The 23,376-nt window shown below is 46.0% G+C and overlaps 11 protein-coding genes across 11 annotated transcripts; 5 read left to right on the forward strand and 6 right to left on the reverse strand.

The window, feature by feature from the left end:
* Positions 1–624: 624 nt before the first annotated feature.
* Positions 625–3,888, reverse strand: LOC128719569 (coatomer subunit beta). Its single transcript, XM_053813195.1, has 6 exons — positions 3,795–3,888; positions 2,208–3,717; positions 1,323–2,143; positions 971–1,244; positions 784–889; positions 625–699 (listed from the first exon to the last, which is right to left on the reverse strand). Exons 1-6 carry the CDS (start codon positions 3,886–3,888, stop codon positions 625–627), a joined length of 2,880 nt encoding a protein of 959 aa, XP_053669170.1.
* Positions 3,889–4,772: 884 nt separating this feature from the next.
* On the forward strand, positions 4,773–5,574 carry LOC128708730 (protein P54-like). Its single transcript, XM_053803709.1, has 2 exons — positions 4,773–4,916; positions 5,029–5,574. The coding sequence occupies exons 1-2, from the start codon at positions 4,773–4,775 to the stop codon at positions 5,572–5,574; spliced, it is 690 nt and encodes a 229-aa protein (XP_053659684.1).
* Positions 5,575–6,602: 1,028 nt separating this feature from the next.
* On the reverse strand, positions 6,603–7,514 carry LOC128706754 (putative OPA3-like protein CG13603). The gene is made up of 3 exons (XM_053801697.1): positions 7,204–7,514; positions 6,988–7,130; positions 6,603–6,919 (listed from the first exon to the last, which is right to left on the reverse strand). Exons 1-3 carry the CDS (start codon positions 7,512–7,514, stop codon positions 6,603–6,605), a joined length of 771 nt encoding a protein of 256 aa, XP_053657672.1.
* Positions 7,515–9,248: 1,734 nt separating this feature from the next.
* LOC128707494 (N-acetylneuraminate 9-O-acetyltransferase) lies at positions 9,249–11,830 on the forward strand. Its single transcript, XM_053802448.1, has 4 exons — positions 9,249–9,381; positions 9,451–9,547; positions 9,616–10,374; positions 10,447–11,830. Exons 1-4 carry the CDS (start codon positions 9,249–9,251, stop codon positions 11,828–11,830), a joined length of 2,373 nt encoding a protein of 790 aa, XP_053658423.1.
* A 173-nt stretch (positions 11,831–12,003) lies between these two features.
* Positions 12,004–12,602, reverse strand: LOC128717865 (mpv17-like protein 2). The gene has a single exon (XM_053811538.1). It carries the CDS (start codon positions 12,598–12,600, stop codon positions 12,004–12,006), a length of 597 nt encoding a protein of 198 aa, XP_053667513.1. The 5' UTR covers positions 12,601–12,602.
* A 493-nt stretch (positions 12,603–13,095) lies between these two features.
* Positions 13,096–15,886, forward strand: LOC128706861 (DNA polymerase eta). The gene is made up of 3 exons (XM_053801804.1): positions 13,096–13,152; positions 13,214–13,317; positions 13,381–15,886. The coding sequence occupies exons 1-3, from the start codon at positions 13,096–13,098 to the stop codon at positions 15,884–15,886; spliced, it is 2,667 nt and encodes an 888-aa protein (XP_053657779.1).
* Positions 15,887–15,975: 89 nt separating this feature from the next.
* Positions 15,976–16,812, reverse strand: LOC128717866 (peptidyl-prolyl cis-trans isomerase FKBP5). The gene has a single exon (XM_053811539.1). It carries the CDS (start codon positions 16,810–16,812, stop codon positions 15,976–15,978), a length of 837 nt encoding a protein of 278 aa, XP_053667514.1.
* LOC128708489 (uncharacterized) lies at positions 16,812–17,921 on the reverse strand. Its single transcript, XM_053803468.1, has 2 exons — positions 17,860–17,921; positions 16,812–17,766 (listed from the first exon to the last, which is right to left on the reverse strand). The coding sequence occupies exons 1-2, from the start codon at positions 17,919–17,921 to the stop codon at positions 16,812–16,814; spliced, it is 1,017 nt and encodes a 338-aa protein (XP_053659443.1).
* A 526-nt stretch (positions 17,922–18,447) lies between these two features.
* On the forward strand, positions 18,448–19,651 carry LOC128708788 (tRNA (guanine-N(7)-)-methyltransferase non-catalytic subunit wuho). The gene is made up of 2 exons (XM_053803769.1): positions 18,448–18,923; positions 18,994–19,651. Exons 1-2 carry the CDS (start codon positions 18,448–18,450, stop codon positions 19,649–19,651), a joined length of 1,134 nt encoding a protein of 377 aa, XP_053659744.1.
* Positions 19,652–19,812: 161 nt separating this feature from the next.
* LOC128709449 (26S proteasome regulatory subunit 10B) lies at positions 19,813–21,188 on the reverse strand. Its single transcript, XM_053804446.1, has 3 exons — positions 21,095–21,188; positions 20,857–20,976; positions 19,813–20,777 (listed from the first exon to the last, which is right to left on the reverse strand). The coding sequence occupies exons 1-3, from the start codon at positions 21,186–21,188 to the stop codon at positions 19,813–19,815; spliced, it is 1,179 nt and encodes a 392-aa protein (XP_053660421.1).
* A 427-nt stretch (positions 21,189–21,615) lies between these two features.
* LOC128709874 (60S ribosomal protein L35) lies at positions 21,616–22,062 on the forward strand. Its single transcript, XM_053804910.1, has one exon. It carries the CDS (start codon positions 21,691–21,693, stop codon positions 22,060–22,062), a length of 372 nt encoding a protein of 123 aa, XP_053660885.1. The 5' UTR covers positions 21,616–21,690.
* The last annotated feature ends 1,314 nt before the right edge of the window (positions 22,063–23,376 follow it).

The raw sequence follows: 23,376 nt of genomic DNA on the forward strand, positions 1-23,376 counted from the left end.
TCGATTTTGACACACGTGGTCTGCAGGCGTGTGCGAGTAGTATACTTTGAGTTTTACCGACTGTTTCCCAAACACTGATATAAAATAAAGCAATTCCAAATTCTCATTTCATTCTATTTTCTCCCCCTCTGGAAGCAACACATTCGCTCGCGTGAATGGATAAACAGATTTTCTTATTTATTTTGCGATAGACTTCATACCGGAAACCCTTCTTCCGCTATGAGTTAGGTGCATGAATAGATAACTGTTACTATTTAAAAAAAAAAGTAAAAATAAAATATAGGAATGGAGACTCGATACCCCATGGTCTTACCCCACACGCACGCATTGGCAAACAAATGCTCAACTCCTGGTGTCACATACATAAAAAAGGAGTGCAGAAAATTAACCAAGCAAACCCCAATGCATATGAATGCTGTGTTTGTAGGAGAGTTTTGTTATAATTGAATATTTTTTCCACCACGCATTAAAGCCAATGCCTCCTAGACAACTGATCAATGGCTTGCGAGCGGCAATTTACCCACGGAACCACCGCTAATGTGGATATATCTGGCCGCGAACTGCATGGGGCAAGAATACTAGAATCTCTCACAAAACTAAGAGCGCTCTGAACGGTGGAGTGTATTAAGCGGCAACCGATTTCTCCTGCAAACATTTTTGTGTATGGTTAATTTTGTCGCCCAAGCTCAGTGCCATACCCTGGAAGAGATCGAAAGAGAAAGAGAGAGAGAGCTCGTTACCCCGTTACACTTGAGTTACGGGTAGGTTACATGTATTCATTACCTGGCTCTTAGCGCGTATTCTTATGTGCCCGGTCACGGGAGCATCCGGGCGATCTAAGGGCTTCTCGATGCTTAAGTTTGCCAAAGCGTCCTCACCGAAAATCGACCTTATTGGGAAAGCAACAAACGTTACTTGGTACGGTATTTGTCATAACCTAGCATCCACCGCATTACGCGACATTACATACCTCGCGTACATATTGGCCGCCATAAAACCACACTGTCCCGAAAGTGCCTTCTCCGGCGTGAGGCACTTCATGTTGGTCGACTTGAGCAGCAGCCGCAGGTAGTCGTGCAAATCGGTAAGCGTCGTGTTGACGGACACCTTGTTTTCCCACTCAAACTCGACCCACATCGTGCGGAACTCGGTGTCGGTGCAGGTTGCTGGCAGGATGTAATCCATGATGTCGATCTGAATCGTGTTCAGCACGACCACATTAGAGGAGAACGTTGTGTCGTACACTGAAAGTAATAAAACGGTTCCATGGTCAAGATGGTACCGCGGTTGGTGTTCCCACAGCCACACACACACACACTTACCAATGTTACCAAAGATGATGCCATTTTCAGTAGACGATACCTTCACATTCGCCTTGATGTTGCAGAAATCATGCGGCGCCAGTACGACCGGATGGGGCTTCTCGACCAACTTCAAATCGCCAACGGTGGCCAGCTCAAGCGTACAGTTTTGCAGCGTGTCACTAGTTTGGTTGACGATCAGCACGTCCAGCACAATATCGTACTGATTTACGTGCACGTATGCTTCCGCATAGACCGGATCGGAGAATCCGGTCAGTTGGGTCACTTTGTTGAGCTTGCTGTTCGGTGATGCGACGTCCGTCAGCGCGGTGCTCTTGGTGCCAGCCAGCGCTTGGTTCAAGCTTAGCTCGAACACATTCTCACCGAGCTGATCGCTCTTCCCGTTCGCCAGCTGCGTGAAAGCGATCGGATCGTCCGGCTGTATTTTGGCAGCGTTCTTTTGCTGCTTGTCCTTCTTCTCCTGGGCCTTCTCGTCGCTCTGAGCGTTCAGCATGTTGGCCAGTGCGTTTCGGCAACTTTGCGTAAAGATGTCTACGATTTCGGGCGTCCGCAGGGTGAGCGTCTTCAGACAAAGATAGATCCGATCCGTATCATCATTTGTGATTGCTTTCGTAGGCAACCCGGACCTGCCAAGGTGTAGGATGGAGCTCATGATTAGCATGGCGCAGGTGCACAAACGATTCTGCTTCTTTTCGTTCGATTCCAGCTGGATGAACTTTAAGGCCAGCTTTGTTAGCGTTGAGGCAAGTGTGGCCGCAACGAAGAAGTCACCATCCATCATGTACTGTCGCAGCGGTGGTCGTTCCACCTTTTTGGCAACCCTACAAAAGCAAACATTCGTTAGAAAGTTATCGTCTTGCGAACCGAATCGCTTCGTATACTTACGGTGCAACACTGAAAGCGCTCTGAGTAGCGTACGTGCCGTCCGAAGTAACTTTATTCGTACTGTTGTTCACGGTTTCGGCCGTTTTTTGCTCCTCTTCTGCCGTATCATTCCCGGCTAGACGGCTCTGTTCCGCCTCAACAATCGGTACCTCACCCAGGGCACGGTTCACGACACCGATCACCTCCATAATGTCCTTGAGCGAGTTGGCATACTCGCCCAAAATCCACAGCGTAGTACGGTGAATTTTGGCCGACTTGATGGCCGGAAACGCCTCCAGCAACTTCTCGATGACCAGCGGCTGCAGATGGGAGAACTTTTGAATCGCTTCCCGAACAAACACTAACACATCGCCAGCGGCCAGCTCGTTCGTGTCGGATAGGAATTCCACCAGCACCGGAATGACGGCCGCAGCCACGTCCGGAAACTTGATGCAACAAGTATGTAGCGTGCGTACGAGCAACTGCCGGTACTTGCCCGTATCTTCATGCTCGATATTGTGCGTTTTGGAGACTTCCTTCTTCAACACCAGCACCATTTCTTCAATGTTGCGCGACGACACCAGATCCATCGCTAGCGCTAGCGTCTTCCGGCGCACCTCAATATCGGTGGCACTGAGCACTCGCAGTACGTCCATCACGAGCTCCTGCATGATGCGTTCGATGTTTTCGTTCTCCTTCAACGCAATTAACCGATCCAGCACGATCAGCTTCACGTTGTTGTCGCTCTCTTTCACGATCAGATCGATATAGCAGCTGACGGCCGCCTTAATGGCGGTTGGTGCAGTGGAAAGCGTCACCAGCGTACCTGCGGCCTCATATCGAACTGCGTTCGAGGATGAGTTCAACAGATTGTAGATGCAGCGAATGAAGCGCGAACGTTCGGCCGGATTAGCGTGACACACCTTGTAGATCAGCTCGACGATAACCAGCTGCAAAATATCACCGAAGCTGCTCACCTGATCCAAGCAGGAGGCCAAATAATTCAACGCCCGCTCCTGATCCGCGTGCAGCAGCATGAGGAAGGCGTTACGCTTGCACGACATGTCCTGCTGTGTGTCGAGAAAGTTTGCAATCAACTCCGGCCCATCGGGCACCAGCCAGTCAAAGTTCTTGTAGATGGTAAAGATGGCTAGTACCGCGTTACGGCGCACGTACGAGTGACGGTGTTCGAGACTGCTGCGAATGGTTGGCATCAGCGGTTCCAGCAGTTCCGGTTCCTTCAGCTTGCACAAAAAGCGCAACGTAGCGCCACGCAAAAACTCGTTCGGATGCTGAAGATCCTTCCGGTACGCATCGCACACCAGTATCATCTCCTGCAGAAGCTTGCCGTCGGCCGACGTTTTCGGCACTATCTCCCAGTAGATTAGCAGCAGCTTCTTGAGGGTGTGATTTTGCAGCGGCAGCACGAAACGGATGATCGTCATTAGCAGGTTCGGCAACCGTTCTCCCTGCAGCATTAGCTGGATGACTTTCTTCATCGTTTCGATCTTTACGTTCACTTCGCCCTTCTCTGTAAGTAGCCGGAAAGGTAGGATGGGTGCGGCGTTAGTAAGCTTGGTGATCTGTTCCCAATTATGCGTCACTTACCGAGATCCTGTTTGATTTGCATCTCATTGTACAGCTCAATTTCGGGTGGATTTATTATCGTGTAACACGACATTCCCTCAGACCCCGACGCCATCGCCGCAATGTTCTGTGATTTTTGAACCGTGCAGAGGTGTAACTTTTCTCGAGCGCAGCTAATGCTAACGTTAAACGGAATAGCGTACACACCTCGGAAAACACGGACGATAGTAACGTGGTGCCTTTGGCTGCACTAGAATTGCAGTAACTTTAGGGTTTCGTCACTATTTTCACTCTTTCTGCGCTCCGGTGCACCGAAATTCAACCCAGTTTAGCGATGACAATTATCAATACGTGTCATGGGATACGTTTATACGGCGGCGAATCATTTCTTTACGCACACACACGCACATACACATCCACATCAATCAAAACTGCCACAATACTGTCCTACGAGATGAATCCAATAAAGATATGACGATCACTCCAAGCGTCGCATAGTTTGATCACAAATTTTGGGTTTACTATCTGCTGAGAAGTAAAATTAGCTACCATTACAATTTATTTTACTACAAAAATGCTTGAAATTTACAGAATAATCAACTGCACGCATTTTTCCTTGAGCAAATATAGTGTTGTGCAATTATAAAATTTCGGCCATTATTGAGGCTTCGTTTAATGTTGGTGGATTACTAAAATTATTTGCTTTTTAAAAATGGGTGAAAGACGCTGGTGATTATCATAATTTGTAACAAAAAGCAAATTACCACTTTTTGATAAATAAACCTTTGCATACACCGTGACCTGTTATACGATCCACAACCGTTCGCTCAAACTATACGAATCGTACACAAATCATGAACGGGACCGAAATTGACAACTTTCACAATAAACAAAAACGTAAACGTAAATTCTTCGTAGGCCCATAATTAGGATCCCAGTCTTTGTCGATAAAGTGTTTCTCCGTTGCTGGAAAGTGCTCCAGAGCATACAATCGCCAACATGGGCAGTTTAATGGAGGCATGCTGCACTGGGTTCATTTGCAGACTGTGTTCAAAGATGAATCGGATGGTGATTTTTATTTATGGTGCGGATGGTCTCGAGTACAACTTGCTGCAGAAAATTAACAACTATCTTCCAATAGAGGTGGTGTAAAACTGAACAGTACTAAATCTGTTTGGATTTTTCCGCTGGTCCAAGGCCAATCGCCCAACTAAAGTATTCGCTATTTTTTACGCTTTTGGTTTTACATGATTAGATCAACGAAGAAGACGAACTACCGAAAACGATCTGTGAAGCCTGTTTGGAGAAAATTTTGCTCCATCATCGGTTGATCGAACAGATACAGTCCGCACAGAAACGGTTCGTGAAACTGCGCGATGAAGATCAGGCCCGAAATGCTACCGCAGCAGAGTCAGCGGCAAGCTCGAGAACATTGTCCGCCGAATCCACAGCCAGCTCCCGAACCATGTCGGTTGATTCCACCGATGCTGTGGAAGAGCCGGCAGAAAGGATACAAGAAACTGAGCCAAACAACACAGAATCAGCGGAACACAGTGCCGCAGCCGAAACGGCAAACGCGCGGGTACAGGACGATATTCCGACCAACGAAAGTGTAAGCCAAGATTCGCAAGAAGCTACAAGCAGCAGCTCAACGGATGCAGCAGCAGCGGGAGAATCCAGCACTAATCGAGAACAAAGCGAACCAGGGTCATCGGCTCCAAAGCCACCACCGAATCGCTTGAAACGCAAACAGCCCAACCCGTCACATTCGTCTAAAGTGGCTAGGAAACGGTTAGGTTAGGTGCAACACTTAACGATCTGTGTTAGGGTTAAGTATCCAATCCCGATTCGCCGCTTGTTCCACAGCACGGTCAGACAAAGTAGTACCCCGTAAACCTTTATTGGCATGTGTTGCAAATTGTCCCAACGACAGATTTGGTTTCAAGCGGCTCTTTCTCTCTTTTCCGTCGTCGATAAGCGTATTCGTTTAGATTTAGTAAGCAAACGTGGTATATCTTATATTGACGCTTCCATTTCTTTCATTCAGGCGAATAAAGCAGCCTGTTAGCGCTGCATAAGTTCTATTTCTTATTTTATTCATTGTATCATTATTTACATGGTGACGATAACATCATCACAGCATTGTACGTTGACGAGCTTTCACTTTTGGCTACGTAGAACATGTGTTTTGTGTTTCATACACAGGCGCGCACCACGTTTTGTTCATTCTTATTCGACAATGCAACAATAGCTCAATCGTAATGTTTGTTTCTTGTATGTTAAGTAAGATGAATCAATTGATAACCACCTTTCGACACCCTAAGTAAGTTCCAAAGCCCATCATATTTAGTTAATTGTGCTTATTTAATTTTGATACAACGTAACGAAACAATAACGTACATGGACGCTACCTAATAAAGCACATTTTTCATTCTTGAAACAATTTGATTAATCATAGAAATGAATGACAAAATGGACAAAGTCGTTAACAGTATAAATGGTCTGGATGTAGTACTGCATACCCTGTAAAATGCAACAACTTAGATCGTTTTTAGATTGCGTTTTCCAGATGATTGTATTAATGGTATTGAACATAATACACCTAAAGCATGTTCTACATGCTGCACGTCAGCTGTGTTGCGCTCAACCATCGTGTAACATTAATATAATTGCAGTAAACGGTTCCTAAAATAGTATAAATTAAAAATAAACGGCGGTAAGTGGAACACTGGGCGGGGATAAAACAAATATTGGGAATTGAAATTGAGCGGTTAACAACAAATGAACAATAGCTGTGCACCATTAACGATGGCGGTGGCGTACGATTTTCTATCCTTGTCTTTCGGTTGCTTTCGATGGTCTAGTGTTGGTTGCTAGTAGGTAATTTAAACTACGAGTGACTAGACCTGGTCGGCGCTGGTCTGAGTATTCGTCTTCAGAACCGTCCGCTGAGCTGTCCCTATAAAAAACTTCATTATCGATAATCTCCAATGCACTGGTAATGACACCTCTATTACCACTGGCATTAGCAGCAGGATCCTTCCGGTCAACTGTGGCAGGAATATACAGGGCCTGTTCATTTTTGTTCTTCTTATTACCGAACGGTAGCTCATCTAATATTTTCGGTTTCCACGATGATTTTGATTCTGCAATGTTATGAATTGCACATTGTTAGGAGAGCGTTTTGGGAAGGAGAGTTGTACCTCATACTCACCAAGATCTGCCGTTACTCTAGCGACTTCTCGCAGCTGTGTATCCAAACGTTGCATTTGAAAGTTTAGCTCGTTTATAGTCGCTTGTAGTTCGAGTTTCTCTTGTATCATCATCTCCTCTTTGTTGGCCTCTTTGCGCACTTGGCTGGAAGTGAAAAAAAGTACGAACATTCAGCATTGAAAACTGCTTTATGCAATCAGACCATTCAGCAACTTACCGTTGATACTCCAGCAGAAGTAACCCGGCACCTATCGTGAAAATAATAATTTCGCCCAACAAGTTCGCGCCCAGCTCGATGGCCATCGCTTCGTTTAACACGGGCACGGTGGTGGGCTTGCCAAGGTTCAGTGCCCACATTTTCGTCTTCACCTCCATCCAGTTGTAGAACTGTGCCGGCGGCATGCAAACATACTTCCGAAAAAAGGGACTATTTTTCGCACGCTCCTTCAGCAAATTTGCGATCGGTTTAGAAATCTGTTTCATCGCAAGAACGCCAAGCTTGGCGGCCGGAAACGCTCCCACAACCATGATGCTGGTACGGTGCTGTACTTAGCGAAGAAGGAAGAATAAACGATTGATCGCGGTTTGTGCAAAATAGAACGTACGATAAGCAAAGGGAAACTTGTAAATAGATTTACGCAATACACCACACAGCTGTAGCAAGCAAAGCGATCGTTTGTCAAAAAATGACAACTGATCAAGGTGTATATACGTTACAATTTTTTTATTTTTTCGTGTTGCAACCGTTGTAAAGAATAATAAAATAAACCGGAACTGAGAAATCAGATAGATTATGTTTTGTTTTACGTGTCTCATGTTTTTCCTACATTTAATAAAAATGGCAAATTATCGGCTGTATATGATACTCCCACAACCCTCCACAAGACCGATACGGGATTTCCATAGGGCCGGTTCCGTTCCGAAATAAAACCCGGAAAATCTTTTCGTCGCTACGTGGTTAAATAAACTTTAGTACGTTAATAGTGGCAGGCATGACTAATTGGATCATAACACCAAGAAGAAGTTCTCATATTTTTACATACACACACGACTTGCGCCAATATGCTAGCCACCAAAACGATCCTCACACAAATCCTAACCCTCGCTGCAAGTACGTATAAATCAGAGGTTTGCTGCACATTCGCAGCAACAAACTAAATTCTTAAAAGTTTTTATTCCATCTAATATAATGCGACTGTATACAGATTGTGCCTGTAGTGGCATTCTAGTGAGCACTTTTGTTCTGCTTTTAAGGGCTAGTTCAGTTTGGAATTTTGCTGGTTTCCACGATGATTTTGATTCTGAAACACTTGATGGACAATTTAAATACTCATTTTAGCAGGGAAGACTGTAGCTCACGCTTACCCAAATCTGTCTGTGCTGCAGACTCTTGTTGTTGCTGTGTATCCAAATGCTTGTAAAGATCTGCCTGAGCTCTTGAAACGTTGTGCAGCATGGTTTCCAAACGCTTCATTTGCTCTGGACGAAAAAAATAGTACGATCAGAGTTGAAACAATTTACCTTTGATGCTCCAATAAAAGGAACCTGGCCGCTATGATGCAAACGATGCTTTCACCTAGCAAGTTTGCAACCCAGGTCTTCGCTTCGTTCAAGACGGAAAAGATAGTGGGTTTCCCATGTTTAATTGCCTACAAATTCACCTTCACGCTGATTCGATTATAGAACTGTGCCGGCGAAATGCACACATAGTGCCTAAAGAGAGGATTTGTTTTGTAGGGAATTCCGAAGTTTTGTAACTTGTTTCCAAACCGATACCTTTTTGCCTACACTCATATTCCGTGTGATTGATACAAACGGGATACGGGTATTTTTATTCTTCGCGCGTTTGGTCTTGGTAATCCTGCGATCATTTATATACAGTTAATCCTTGTTCTTTTCTTGCCATTTTACTTAATTTCTTGCGCTATCTGCAGATCGTTGGGACCTTATCAGCGACTTTTGTAAGGTTCATAGAATTTTGACTTGACAGTTGCGCACACTACATGAACGGTGGACATGACCGAAATCCATTCACATCAGGTCACAATCGTTCGTTTCGTGGTCAAAATCCGAAGCAATCACGCACACCAATGCACATGAAATGTCATGCACGGCTCGGTACATGACAGCAACAAAATAAAGTTTTTATTGTGTTTTCTTGCGGCTCCAGGCTTTGCTTCGCAATGTAGTAGGGAGGAGAATGAATATTTTGGGGTAAAGTAAGTTGAAATCTTGCGCAAGGGTTCGTGATCGGATCTTAAAATGGGTAACAATGGGAATCTGTCCAAGGCAGAGCTGTTTATACAGAATCTTAACGCCAACAATGCCAAAAAACTCGCCTTTGCAATGGTGCTTGGGTTCGTAGTGTATCATGCCGTTCTTCACTGGCGCTATGGTGAGTATTGGGTGTGTCTATGCTTCACCGAAGTTGAGAATTCATTCGAAATCCCCTTGCCCCACGCAGGTTCAGATTCCTGCAAATGGCTGCTCAGCGCTGGTCGGTTCAAAGGTGACAAGGAGTGGCAACCATATGGGTGCATGCTGCACAAGTACACTGAAACGTAGGTGATTCATGCATACGCTTGGAAAGTGGCGCTTTTCATAGAGACTCGTTTGCAATCTGTTACAGCGATACACGCAAATGTCTACGGTATCTTGCGTTTTGGGGGAACCAGAACCACTTCGTACTTATCGGCGATGAGCGGCTTCGGTCGCTGTCGCTCGAGTTCATCGACTATTTGAGATCAAGCGAAACGGAAAACAATTCCAAACAATCCTCCACGAAGAATACGGAGGACCTTCAGTTTACCGACTACAAACTGCGCCTCCGTGTGGAGTACATTTACGCAAATGAGGTATCGAAAAGCTTGATAGACGAATTCATGAAATGGGAGCATGAGGAAGATCCGCCAAGTTTAATCATCGCCAGCTGTACCTACGCGACCTTCCAGCGCGGTAACGTGACGGACGAAATACAGAAGGCGTATGAGAAAAATCTAACACGTCTCGTCACCCCGATCGACCGGTTGTATGCGAAGAAAACAAAAATTATCTGGAAACTGCAAGATCCCGTCGATCAGGAAAGCTCCCCAGAAGAGTGGAAGAATGTGCGCAATGAGGATGTCGATCGGATCAATCAAGCGGCCAGCAGTATTTTGCAGTTTTCGGAAGCAAAAATTTGGTCCTCTTCAAACATGATAGCGTCCGGGTTGGTGGACGAGTTTGCCGATGGGCAAAAGCTAAGCACGCTCACACTGAAGCACGATGTGCAGATTCTGCTAAACATGTACTGTAATGATTACATGAACTATAACGATGGTACGTGTTGCAGCAGTGCGGAACCGTACACAATCATACAGGTTACAACGTATGCATTTTTGGCAGTATGGTAAGTACGGCGGTGGCTCAGGGCCGGCGTCCTAATTCGAGCAAAGACAGTTAATTGTCTTTCTATTTTTAGCGCCAGCATCGCAACGGCCATGTACGTGCGGAAGGGGATTGTTAAGTGGCGCGGCGTACACGCTTACATGCCACTGAATCAACCGACCGACACGCAGTCTCCGATATCGGCCCTTGCCTCATTGGCCATCATTATGACTTATTTCTATCTTTGCGATCGAACGAACTTCTTCATGAAGGAAAACAAATATTACTCGGAGTTTAGCTTCTGGATCCCGGTCGGGTATGTGTTCGCCCTCGGGCTCTTTTTTACCGAGGACAGCAAGCTCACGAAGGTGTTGCACCGCGACCAGACGGACGAACTGAAGGGCTGGATGCAGATAGTTATACTGATCTATTACATGACCGGAGCTTCACACATACTACCGATCTACATGCACATCAAGGTACTGATCAGTGGGTTTTTGTTTTTGTCCGGGTACGCACACTTCACCTACTGGTGGCAGACGGGCAATGCCGGTTTGGTGCGCTTTTTGAACGTCATGTTCCGGGTGAACTTTCTCACCGTCATCCTGTGCCTGTGCATGAACCGTCCGTACCAGTTTTACTTCTTCGTGCCGCTGCTATCCTTTTGGTACAGCATTATGTACTTAATGCTATCGCTGCCGCCCCGTATCACGGCGCAGATAGCGGAAACCAATCCGTACCAGTATCTGTACGTGGTGGTAAAATTCATCACGATGCTCGCCACCGTAACGGTGCTCTACATGAGTGAGGTATTTTTCGAACGCATCTTCGTTACCCGACCGTGGAAGGCACTGTTCGTAACTACGGATGATGATATCCACGAATGGTGGTACCGCTGGAAGCTCGATAGGTATACCATCACGTACGGTATGATCTTTGCGGCCATCTTCCAAATTTCGCAACGGTTTGCCGTGGTGGATGATAACAATCATGGCAATCTGTTCTCGAGACGAATCTCCCTTACGTCCACGCTGGCCGCCATTACCGGCATCGGGTGCTACATGACGTGGACATTTTTCTGCCGCAATCGGCAAGACTGTGAAGAGGTACACTCGTACGTGGTGTTCATCCCGATCGTGGGATATATCCTGCTGCGCAACATTTCTGGCATACTGCGCACACGCTATTCAACATTTTTCGCGTGGTTCGGCAAAATATCGCTCGAGCTGTTTCTTTGCCAGTACCACATATGGCTGGCGGCCGATCGGAACGGTGTGCTGGTACTGTTGCCCGGCTTTCCTACGCTTAATGTGCTGATAACGTCGTTCATTTTTGTTTGCGTATCGCATGAGATACATCGCGTCACTAGCGTGCTGCTGCCGTACGCGGTACCGAACGATTGGAAGCTAGCTCTACGGAATATACTGTTTTTTGTGATCCTGCTGATACCGTTGGGTCGATACGACGGAATGTTTTGAGCTGGGAAATGGAAAAGCATCGACTTCAGCGCACACCAAACAATTAACGCCTAGCATAAGTAACTGTCTCGTGGTTTAAAATGGAATAAAAACAAAAACGCTTCATTCAACGCTAAACGGTGATTGGTGAGTAAATCATTAAATATATAGCATTTATTGCTTTGGGTACAGGTTTAGCATCTTGTGTGGCTTACTGTCTGTGCGTCGGTTTGATCGCTACCGCAATCCTCATTAATTACATAGCTGGTGTAAACATCGTACCCGAGCGAAATTGTGTTATCGTACAACACGCGATACTTCGTCGGTAGGAAGTAAAAGTTGACGATTTGCGCCGGTGGCCAAACGATCCATTCGGCCGTGTACAGTCGGATAAACTTTTCCCGCACCTCGTGACGCGTTTCCTCCCATGAGGAACGTTTCAGCACTGCCAGCGTGGCGAAGAAGAGGAATATCACAATTGGTGAGGCGACGGTTTGATCGATCAGTACCTTCTTCAGCACCAGTCCTACCGTGCGGCCGGGAAACCGATGGTCCATAAAGTTGTACCAGCTGTGGCAGAATACACCGACCGTCATGCCGGAGATTGACATGAAGCGGGTCCGCTGGCGGTCCCACGCTGCTAGCTGACCGTTGTAGATTTCATAATGCTGCTCGATTATATCACCCACACCGGATAGGCTGACCGAGATGGCTACATTCGTTAGCAGCAGGTACTTTTTGCTGAACGCTGTTTTGGTAACTGTGCGGAACCACTTCACTAGTCCAATCATTGGATACCACACGCGCGTACTATACCCCCAGTCGGTCAATACGTGGTAATCCTTTGTTTAGCATTATGTAAAAATCGTCACGGAGGTACCCATAAATATCTATCTAATCGAAACAGATTCCTAATCAAAACAAATGCACGGGCTGCACGTGATTGAGGGCCGCATTGCCCTGTCAACATTGCACGTTTTGAATCCATTTCGGCCAACGAATGGCTAGTTTGAACGATAGTTCCAGTTGTTAGTTGATTGTAGTTATTTTATTTTATGGTCATTAAAGTTTTAATGCTATAAAATGCACTTAAATAAGTAATTTTAAATGAAAAAAGCTCAATTTCACAAGTTGAACTCACAAACCAGCGATAATAAACAGAGGTGTGTTTACGAATTTCCGTATCCATGGCAGTGTCAAAACCTTTCGGGCGGGAAATTGCGATGGAAAAGAGTCCGAATGTTGTGAAATTGTGTGTGATTGTATTGTGTTGTAAATGAGTGAAAATGAGCAGAAAAACGACTATAAATATTAAGAACAAATTCGATCGGGTGGTAGTGCTGGTATGTGGTACGTGTAACAAAAGTGATAAACCTTAATTGTATTGTTTTGTTCTCATTTTAGGTCGATATGGATTGTTTCTATTGTCAGGTGGAGGAAAAATTGAACCCAGCCATCCGGGGTCGGCCAATAGCGGTGGTGCAGTACAATCCTTGGCAAGGTGGAGGGTGAGTTGAAGGGTGAACAAACGGTGACTGTGGTAGGTGATAAATTATGTCCTTCTTTTGCAGAATTATCGCTGTAAATTATCCCGCAAGAGCGGAAGGTGTTACACGCCACATGCGAGGCGATGAAGCTAAAGAACACTGTCCGGAAATTGAGCTACCGCAAGTACCGCATGTTCGTGGGAAAGCCGATTTAACACGCTATCGTGAAGCAGGCAAGGAGGTGGCGGATGTTTTGAAAAGCTTTACTCCACTGATAGAACGGGCTAGCGTCGATGAGGCATATCTCGACATAACTGAACGAGTGCTCAGTAGGATACGCGAAATGAACGAGGGAAAGTTTCAGCTGTTGCCAGAAAAGTTGGCAAACACGTTCGCAGTCGGGTATGAAAATATTGGTGAGTTTGTGAAAAAACTTTCCAACACATTTGATGCCGGTTCGGCCGAAAACAATACACCGGACAGGTTGGAGTACAAGAAAAGTGACATCAAACTGCTGGTCGGTGCGTCGATTGTGAATGAGATACGTGCCGCCGTGAAGGAAAAAACGGGCTACGAATGTTCGGCCGGTATTGCGCATAACAAAATCCTTGCCAAACTAACGGCCGGCTTTCACAAACCGAACAAACAGACCATTCTACCGATTGATAGCATTTCCAAGCTGTACGAAACATTGCCGTTGAAGAAGGTGAAAGGTCTCGGGGGGAAGCTGGGCGATCAGGTGTGTGAGGTGTTGAAGATAAAGTTTATGTCTGAGTTGGTCCAATTTCCGGAGAGTGAGCTGCAGCACCATTTCGACGAGCGGATGGGCAGCTGGATGTACCTGATGGCGCGCGGCATTGATCTGGAAGCAGTGACTGCCAAATTTCACTCGAAAAGCATAGGCTGCTGCAAACGGTTTCCCGGCAAAAATGCCATTACCGGGTTGGGAACGCTTAATCATTGGTTGAACGAGCTCGCTTCCGAGGTGACAGAACGGTTGGAAAAGGATCTGGATGAGAACAATCGTACGGCGAAGCAGCTAACGATTAGTTACAGCCAGCAGATAGATAATGTGGACGTGTCGAGCACGAGAAGCATTCCTCTGGTAGTGTACGATAAGGAACGCATTGCGGCCGATGCACTGGAGGCGATCAAACGCAACACGGAGCGATTTTTTAAACCCAACTCAACGACGGCATTGCATAATGCGGTTAAGTTTTTAGGCATAAGTGCGGGGAAATTTGAACCGAATGGTAGCGCGAAAGGTGCCGGAATAAAGGAAATGTTTCAAAACTACTCATCAAAAACAGCCAAAGAAGGTGATGAAGGGCTTAGTAGCGTGATGGATCGTCGTCCGAGTGTTTCGGAACCACTTTCGACTGAGAATCTGCCCAATGTAGAAGAATCGCAAGAAGAGCCACAACAGATTGAAAAAGCCAAAGACGAGCGAGAAAGAGTCAGTGATGGTAGCGGCAAGCCGAGAGGTCATATAAAGCATTTCCTACAGCATCAAGCCTCGCTAACTTTCGCTTCTACCAGTGATCGTAAAGAAAAGGACACTGAAAGTAATCATCCAGCAATGCCAACCAATGCAACAAGCGAATTAAACGAAAAGGAGGCTAAATCAAAGAAAGGCATTGAACAATTTCTAAAACCAAAAAGTGCAATTTTAAAAGGATGTGTTCCTACTAGCGAGCTAAAATCAGAGAACAGGCCAGACACGATTGAAACAGTAACCAGTTTGTGCGAAGATAAACAAGCAGAAGGTGTGGAAAAAGATTACATTCCTGAAACTTCTGATCATATAGTTACACAAGATGAAAAACCAGACCAACAACCATCTACTTCCCGATCATCGTTTGAGACAACGAACGAACTCTCTCCAGCTAACGAAACATTGGGAAAGAAATCCGATTACAAAGATACATACGCAGAGTTTTACTATGCTCCCATTCCGGAACCTGCACCTTTAACCGTGGAATGTCCCCAGTGCAGGAAACAGATCCCGGAGCACGAATACCAATCACATCAGGACTTTCATTTTGCGCTCTCGCTGAGCCAACAGCAGCGGGATGAGTTTCGCAATGATTTAAAATCGAAAATGGCATCTAAATCACCGTTTCCCAGCAAACGTACATCGAAAGCAACCTCGTCCTCGGGTGCGGTACCAGCAAGTTCAGGCAGCAGTAGCAATGGATCTACGGCAAATTTATCGATCGCACGTTTTCTATCAAAAGTGTCTCCGGAACCGGTACGTCCCGGCAGCACAGATGTGACCACTGCTAATAGTAGCACCATAGTGGACGACCAATCAGGAAACCTACTCAAATGTCCTGAATGTGGTAAGCTTATGAGCGTGGAGTCTATGGCCGAACACAACGATTACCATGTGGCGAAACGGTTACAGCAGGAACTGAACCGGTCACAGTTGGTTGTAGATAAACCCATTGTAGCCGTGTTAGCCAATACTGCCAGTGGCAGTGGAAGTTCCAGCACGAAACGAAAGCGACCTGCTATTGCCGGTGAAGATGTAACATCACCGGTGAAGCAAAAGTTAAAACCTTTATCGTCTTACTTTACGAAATTGTAAAAAAAAACAAGATAAGATGCTTACTACAGCAATAAAAACCTGTGTTGTTTCATTATTTCATTTATTAAGTATAAAAGAGTATTACCTGACTATGCGAACATTTTCTTCACCATGGAATTGTATTTGCTGTCCTCCTGTTGTCGCGATTGGACGATCTGCTTGTGCAATGCGGAACATTCCTTACTAGTCGCGTAATCGATTCGTTCCAGTGTGGCCAGTGCTTCGGTGAACTGTTTCACCTTAAACTGTGCCAACGCTTTCCGATACATTGCCTTTGCCGAGGGCGCATCCTGTTGATCGGTGTACCGGAGTACGTGCAGAACCTCTTCGAAGCGGTTCTGTTTGATGAGACAGGCAGCAATGTTAAGGTACAGCGTTTCGAGCAGTGATTGCATTTGCTCCACCGTACCAGCACCTTCGATCGCTGGATCGAGCTGTTCGATCGGTGCCCAGGAAAGTAAACATTTGGCCGCTCGGTTAAAGTACGCGTGAGCAAACCGTGGGTATTTGGAGAACATTTTCACTCCATTCTCTTTATAGCGTTGCGCTAGTGCGAGCGATTCCGGGACGGTAAGTTCGTAGTAATATTTTTGATCCTCGATGCAGATTAGTTTCATGGTGAAGACGATATCGTTGCCTTCCGGTCTGGTGCTGATCGTACATTTGCTTTCCTCGTTCGTTAACATCTGTTGCAGTAACTGTTCCACGTAACAATCTACCGGTGTTAGTGCGGTGCCGATGGTAATCCAGCGTTCTGTGGTCGTTCCCGTGGTTAGGTAGTTTGTTTCGCGTGTTCCTGTTTCACCCACCTCACCGATCGCTACAAGACAGCGGCTCAATTCTGTAGGTTTTTCGGCGGTGGTAAAACGAAAGGAAAGTCGCTCCTTTCGAAGTCCTTTTGCGGAATCTTCGTACACCGGTGGCATTAGATCGTCATTTCGAGCAGCTGATGACTGCTCTGCTGCCGGCTCCGTTTCCATAACGTGTCGGCGAGCTGTTCCTTGCGAACCAGTGGATTAATTTCGTCAAAATCGCTTGCCCGTTTGCCCCAGAACCGTCGTACGTAGAATGGTGGTTTTTGTTCAGATAACACCGCGTACAGTACGGCCTGTGCACCTTCGTGCGGTGTTTTGATGAGGAAAATTCGTAGCGGTTTTTGCAGGTAGAATAACACCCGATTCGCCAACGGTGGAAAGTGACGATAGATGGCCGTTTCTACGTTACCCGGATCGATGCAGTGCACGGACGGGTTGTTGCTGCTTGCTGCTAGCAGCTGCGATAGACGGTAGGAAAACTGCACCAGACAGAACTTACTGTAAGCATATGCCTGGAACCGATTGGAAGCTGTGTCGGGGAACAGGGAACCACAAAAACGTTCGGTGTTCGTCGGTATCTCGCTTACCGAGCGATGCGCTTGCGAAACGACGTTCACGATGCGGCTATCGCACGGTTGTTCTTTTAGCGCAGGCAGTAGACGCAATGTCAGCAGAAAGTGTGACAAATAGTTCACCTGATACAGATACTCTAGCTTGTCTTCGGTAAGACTCGGTGGCACATAAAATACTCCCGCGTTATTTATCAGTGCATAAAGGGGTTTGTTGAGATTTCGCACGTTTTCACTAAATTCAGTCACACTGGCGAGCGATTCGAGTTTCAGCACGAATGCGTCAATCGTTGCGGCAGGATACTGGTGAAGCACCCTGTCACGGAGTGTTTGGCCCACGGTTGCACAACGCGTCCCAACAACAAGATGACATCCGCGACCGGCTAATTCCAGCACGGTTGCTAACCCGATGCCAGAGTTTGCTCCGGTCAGTACGATCAGTTCACCGTTCTGGAACTTCCTTTTACTATCGTACAATCGGCCGATGTAGAACCACCTGTAGAAAGGGATGTATGAATACCAAATCACTTTCGGGACGAAATTCAAGTTAGTTTGGAAACCGAAAAAAAAAGTTTTTGGATAATTTTACCGCACAAAATACGTAACTGTTCCCAGACCCAACAATAGTCCACACTTCCCTAGCCAACCCATGGCATTCCGGATCTGTGATTGCGAAATAATGTTCCTCACCCCACAGACACCCGAAAATTCTAGCCAATGGCTACCGAATAACGGTTTCGTATCGCCACGGAAACCGGTACTGTATGTTTACCTTTCGCTCAAATAGAAAAAAAACACGCCCCAAAACAGCAACCTTTGCTCTGTGTGTGCTGGGCAGTTTGTTTGAAAATTGATAGCGAGCGGTCTGATATGAGGCCACAATAAACTGGGGCGCCGTGGCTTGTGATGCACATAGAAATTACCTGCAAGTACGGACAAAAATGTAGTTAAAACATAGGATATTTTATTGGCAACGCTTTCCGATGTGAAACAAAAAAAAGCCACAACGCGTATGGGGCTTTTCCAAGGCAATAATTTGAAATTTTCTTCGCTATGCAATAACCTTGTGCAGAAACGTCATTCTGGGAAAACGGTTGTAAACAAATGAACCGTCAGTGGAACAGGGTGTTTTGGGGCAACCACGCTAGCAGAACGGTTTCAATTTAGTTGTGGAAAGATGTACGATTTAAAGGCTTACTCTACGTGCACCGTCACAGCCATTAAGGAGAAGATTGTGTTCTTTTCTCCCGCCGGTGCTGTGTTGCATGAGATTGTCGTACAGCAGAAGTTACCGCCAGAAGGGACGGAGACTGGCAATGGCAAACAATCCACTAACCAGCCGGCAAACGTTGTAACGTTCGAGTACTCGCCAGGCGCGAGTGTGTTGGCCGTTTCGCTGAGCGATAAAACGCTACGATGCTACACACTGCATCAGGATGGAGAAAAATTGTATTCCACTCCTTTAGGCGATAGCATTCCTACGGTGAGAACGATTGTGTGCATGAAATTCCTGTCCCAGCGTGGTGTTCTGATCGGATCGGATAAGAGCGATTGTTTCGAGTTTGATGTGTTGGGCAAGTCGGGAAAAACATCTAAATGGATTCTTGGCCATATGAGTCAAATATTGGGACTGGCAGTCAGTAATGATGAACGGTAAGTAGCATAGCTGGTTAGGATGTGGACAGATAGTTAGCTAATCACTCCATTTCGTTACATTCCATAGATTAATAATAACATGCGATCGGGACGAGAAAATTAAAGTCAGCTCGTACCCAGACTGCCATAACATCGAGTGCTACTGTTTGGGTCATTTGGAGTACGTTGGTGGGATTGAGGTAATTCCCTCCCAAAAGCTCGTCTCCGTGTCGGGCGATCGAACACTGCGCCTGTGGGATTTTGCCGACGGGAAGGAAACATGCCAGCTATCGCTACAGGATCCTGCGGTAGGGCTGACGGTTCAAAAAGCAATGGATGATAGCGATATGCTGTGCGTAGTTAGGAGTTCCGTTCAAAATAAGATCGAGGTAGCTCTAGTGCGGACTGGAGCACCCAATGCAAGCCTTATGTATGATCCGCTAATAGTTGATGATAGTTTAATCGTACTAAGTGCGGCCTTGAGTGACGCTTTACAGCTGATGTTGTTGGTGATGGAGAAGGAGAGCAAGCGTGCCAGAATGCAGGTTTATAATTTTTCGGCCGACAAACAACAATTCTTGGCTATTACTGACCATCCGTTAGTGAAGAGCTTTGACACTCAGTTTAGTGAAGTAACGATTGAGCAAGCGCGCGATTACTCCACACTCTTCAAACACAGCATCGATAATCTTTCGGAGTACTTTGAACGTAAGAAGCAAAAGATTGGATCGAAAAAATCCAAATAAAGCCTTGAGCAGCGTACTGTTAATACAAGAAATATATAAGTTTCGGTTGGTTTTATTACGGGACATAAAGGTCTTAATGATACGAAAATGTTGTAGAACCGAACCATAGGATCGTTTGCATTCCGATTCGCTGGTCTGCTACAGTGCGCAGGTGAAGCATATTATACTGGTTTGTAGTCCAACTTGCTTTCCAACCGTTTGTTATCGGCCACCTTACGGACGGCTTTCATAAAATCTTCCTGTATGACATATTCACGCTCCGCACGGATAGCAAACAGTCCCGCCTCCGTACAGACGTTGCGTAAATCGGCACCGTTAAAATTGTCCGACAGTTTTACCACCGCTTCGTAATCAATGTCACCATGTTTGGCAATCGGGGCAGCATGAATTTTCAAAATCTCCAACCGTGCCTGCTCATTCGGTAGTGGAATTTCGATCTTTCTATCCAAACGACCGGGACGCAGCAGGGCCGGATCGAGCGTATCGGGCCGATTCGTAGCCATGATCATTTTCACCTGTCCGAGCGAATCGAACCCATCCATTTGATTGAGCAGTTCCATGAGCGTACGTTGGATTTCACGATCGGCTGAAGTACCTTCGGAGAAACGTCGACCACCGATGGCATCGATTTCGTCCATGAAAATAATGCAAGGCTGGTGATCGCGCGCATAGTTGAACATCTCGCGAATGAGACGGGCTGATTCGCCGATGTATTTGTCAACGATGGCCGAAGACACCACCTTCAGGAAGTTGGCATCGAGCTGGGAAGCGACAGCACGGGCCAGCAGTGTTTTACCCGTACCGGGTGGCCCATACAGCAGGCAACCCTTTGGCGGGGTAATACCGACACGGAGGAACAATTCCGGGTTAAGTAGTGGTAGCTCAATGACTTCGCGCAGCTCGCGAATTTGCTCCGAAAGGCCACCGATCGCGGAGTATGTTACTTCACCCGGATCTTCATGCGACATGTTGTACACCAACGGGTCAACCTCTCGCGGAAGGTAGCGCATAATCGTCAGTGTAGTCATATCCAGCGCTACGCGTGTGCCCGATTTGAGCTTGGTTTTGTCCAACTGTCGACGGCATCCCACAACGTATCGTGGTCCGTTGGTCGCTTTTACGATGACTGTAAAACGAATTATAAAAAACAGGCTAAGAATAGGAGCGTACAACCAAAAGGCAGTAATGACAAAGGTTTTGCTTACATTTATCTTCCGTCAGCTGCTTCAATACTTCGCCGACGATCTGGCCAACGCTTTGTAGAGCCTTTAAATCATTTTCCGATTTGTCGAATTGTTTCGTGAGCTCTTTCAAAGTTTCTCTTACTACAGAAGGAGGACAGGCAAGAAAGTTAGAACCCACAGCAGGAAAATGTATACACACTGGGACGACTGACCTATTCCGCTAGTCATCGTCGTTACCCTAACCTCAACCAATATTTACCTTCCTTCAGTCGAGATTCTACCTCTTTGTGTTCCAGCAACTTTTTCCTATAATCTTCCAGCGCTTTTTCGCGAGCCGGATCTACCACAGTCATTTTGAAGATGAATGAGAATTGCGGGCCTGAACAGAACTTGGTGTTTTTCTTCAAAAGTTAAGCGACTGGGTGACTGACAAAACAGTTTATGAAGCTGAAATGACAACAGTCCCGTACACACGCACACGACACACGCACGCACACAACGACGGGTGATTATGCATTCTGCTGACAACTACATCAACGCAAATGACAGGAAGACGATGGAAATGGGTCTTCGGAATAGGAGGTCGAGTTGAAGAGTTCACGCTTTGCGAGGTATCTAGAGAAGGTGGGCCACTATCCGTACCGTTTGCGTGGGAATAATAAGAAAAGGTATGCGTTCAACTGTTATACAGCCGCAATATGGCAATTTGAAGTGAACCCGAGGCAGTTATAAACTAACGCGCCGTCGTGGTGTGGTGCTTTCCGTTCTTTTCGACGTTTCTGCCGATTGTGACCGGAGGTGTTTCAATCGCGTGCTTCTTGAAAAAGTGGCAAATAACCCCACAAAACCAGCAAAATGGTGAAAGTTAAGTGTTCCGAGCTTCGCACGAAGGACAAGAAGGAGCTGACCAAGCAGCTGGAGGACCTGAAGAAGGAGCTGCTGAATCTGCGTGTGGCTAAAGTCACCGGCGGTGCACCGTCGAAGCTGTCGAAGATCCGTGTCGTCCGCAAGGCGATCGCCCGCGTGTACATTGTGATGAACACGAAGACGAAGGAGAACCTCCGTAAGCTGTACAAGGGCAAGAAGTACGTGCCGCTGGATCTGCGTCCGAAGAAAACCCGTGCTATGCGTAAGGCCCTGTCTTACCGCGATGCCAAGAGATTGACGCTGAAGCAGCAGCGTAAACGCGCGAAGTTCCCCCGCCGCCGATACGCCGTCAAGGCTTAAGGGGGGTAGTGAGAGGAAGGAAGGGAAGCGTTCCCCAAGAGCTGTGTCTGGTGTACGTGTGTGGATACCTCCGTTTTGGTTCGTATCGCTGATGGTTTGATGTCGTCCCGGATGAAGATCATGTATATCGAGATCGGTATAATACAAACCCAAGTTTATTGAACCACAAAACTGTTGCTGTGTTTTATCATTTCCTATCGATTGTAGACTTAATTCAGAATGCAGCGTACACGAAGCGGCCGGTAAACTTGTTTCAAAACATATAGCAGGTTTGCTTCACACACTGTGAGTGGATTGAAAGATTGTACACGAAAGAAGTTCCTGTTACACTGGAAAGAAACCAAACTATCTATTGTTGGAGGAATTTTAATAATCAACGATTTATCCGTCAACTAATAAGCGTACAAAGGATGGATAAGTTTTTTCGTCAAAGCAGATCGATTCATTTGAATACAAAATTTCGATTTATTGCAGTTAATCCTATGGATGAAGAAATCAGCGCATCTAGAACCATACTGGAAGGGATGTTTTATAAAATAAGTGAACTTTTAGCAGCTTGTTGTTCTTTTTTCTCTTGTAGCAACTGAGGGCGTATTGCTTCTCGTACATGCGCATTTTTGACTTCTCGAATCAATCGGATAGATCCGATTCAGCATTCACAACCGATAAACAACACTGATGATGAGTTACAAGGGATGAGGATGAGTTTAAACAATCCCCGCCTAAAATGTATTCTCTAGTGCTGAACTACTTGGAAGAATGAAAATGAAGGATACGCTTCGGTTGTACACCTTGTATTGTTTCACCATCGATTACTTCCGTAAGCCATGAATCTGCAACACGAATGTGTTTGAAGGGACCTAACAATCATTCAAATCAAACCTGGAATTGAGCTAATGTACGGAATCTCTTGATTGTTATTTAACGGCACTCTTCAAAGAGTCATGCCGAACACGAGTTTCACCATGTGAAACACGGAATATTTTGCTTTTCTCCAATTTTTTTTCCTATTGAGCAAGAAATCCCAATGGCAGAAATTCTTGAGGTTGTTGTGTCGGTAAAGAAGTTTTCCGTAGTTCCTAGGAAGATGCTCAGAAGGATTGTTAACCCCGTATGTGCGGAAGGAAAACGGAGAAGCCGCTACAATGACGAACTCTATGAGTTGTACAATTAACTCACTACCGTTCACCCGATTAGACTCGTCAGTGAGCGGTTTAGAGTACTTCTGCAGCAGGCCATGACCACAAAGTAGCTGTAGCGCCTGATAAGTAACTAAGAACATTCTTCCTAGTTTTCAGTATCAATCGTTTATGA

The sequence above is a fragment of the Anopheles marshallii genome, chromosome 2, assembly GCF_943734725.1.
Source record: "Anopheles marshallii chromosome 2, idAnoMarsDA_429_01, whole genome shotgun sequence".
In the NCBI taxonomy this organism is placed as follows: Eukaryota; Metazoa; Arthropoda; class Insecta; order Diptera; family Culicidae; genus Anopheles; species Anopheles marshallii.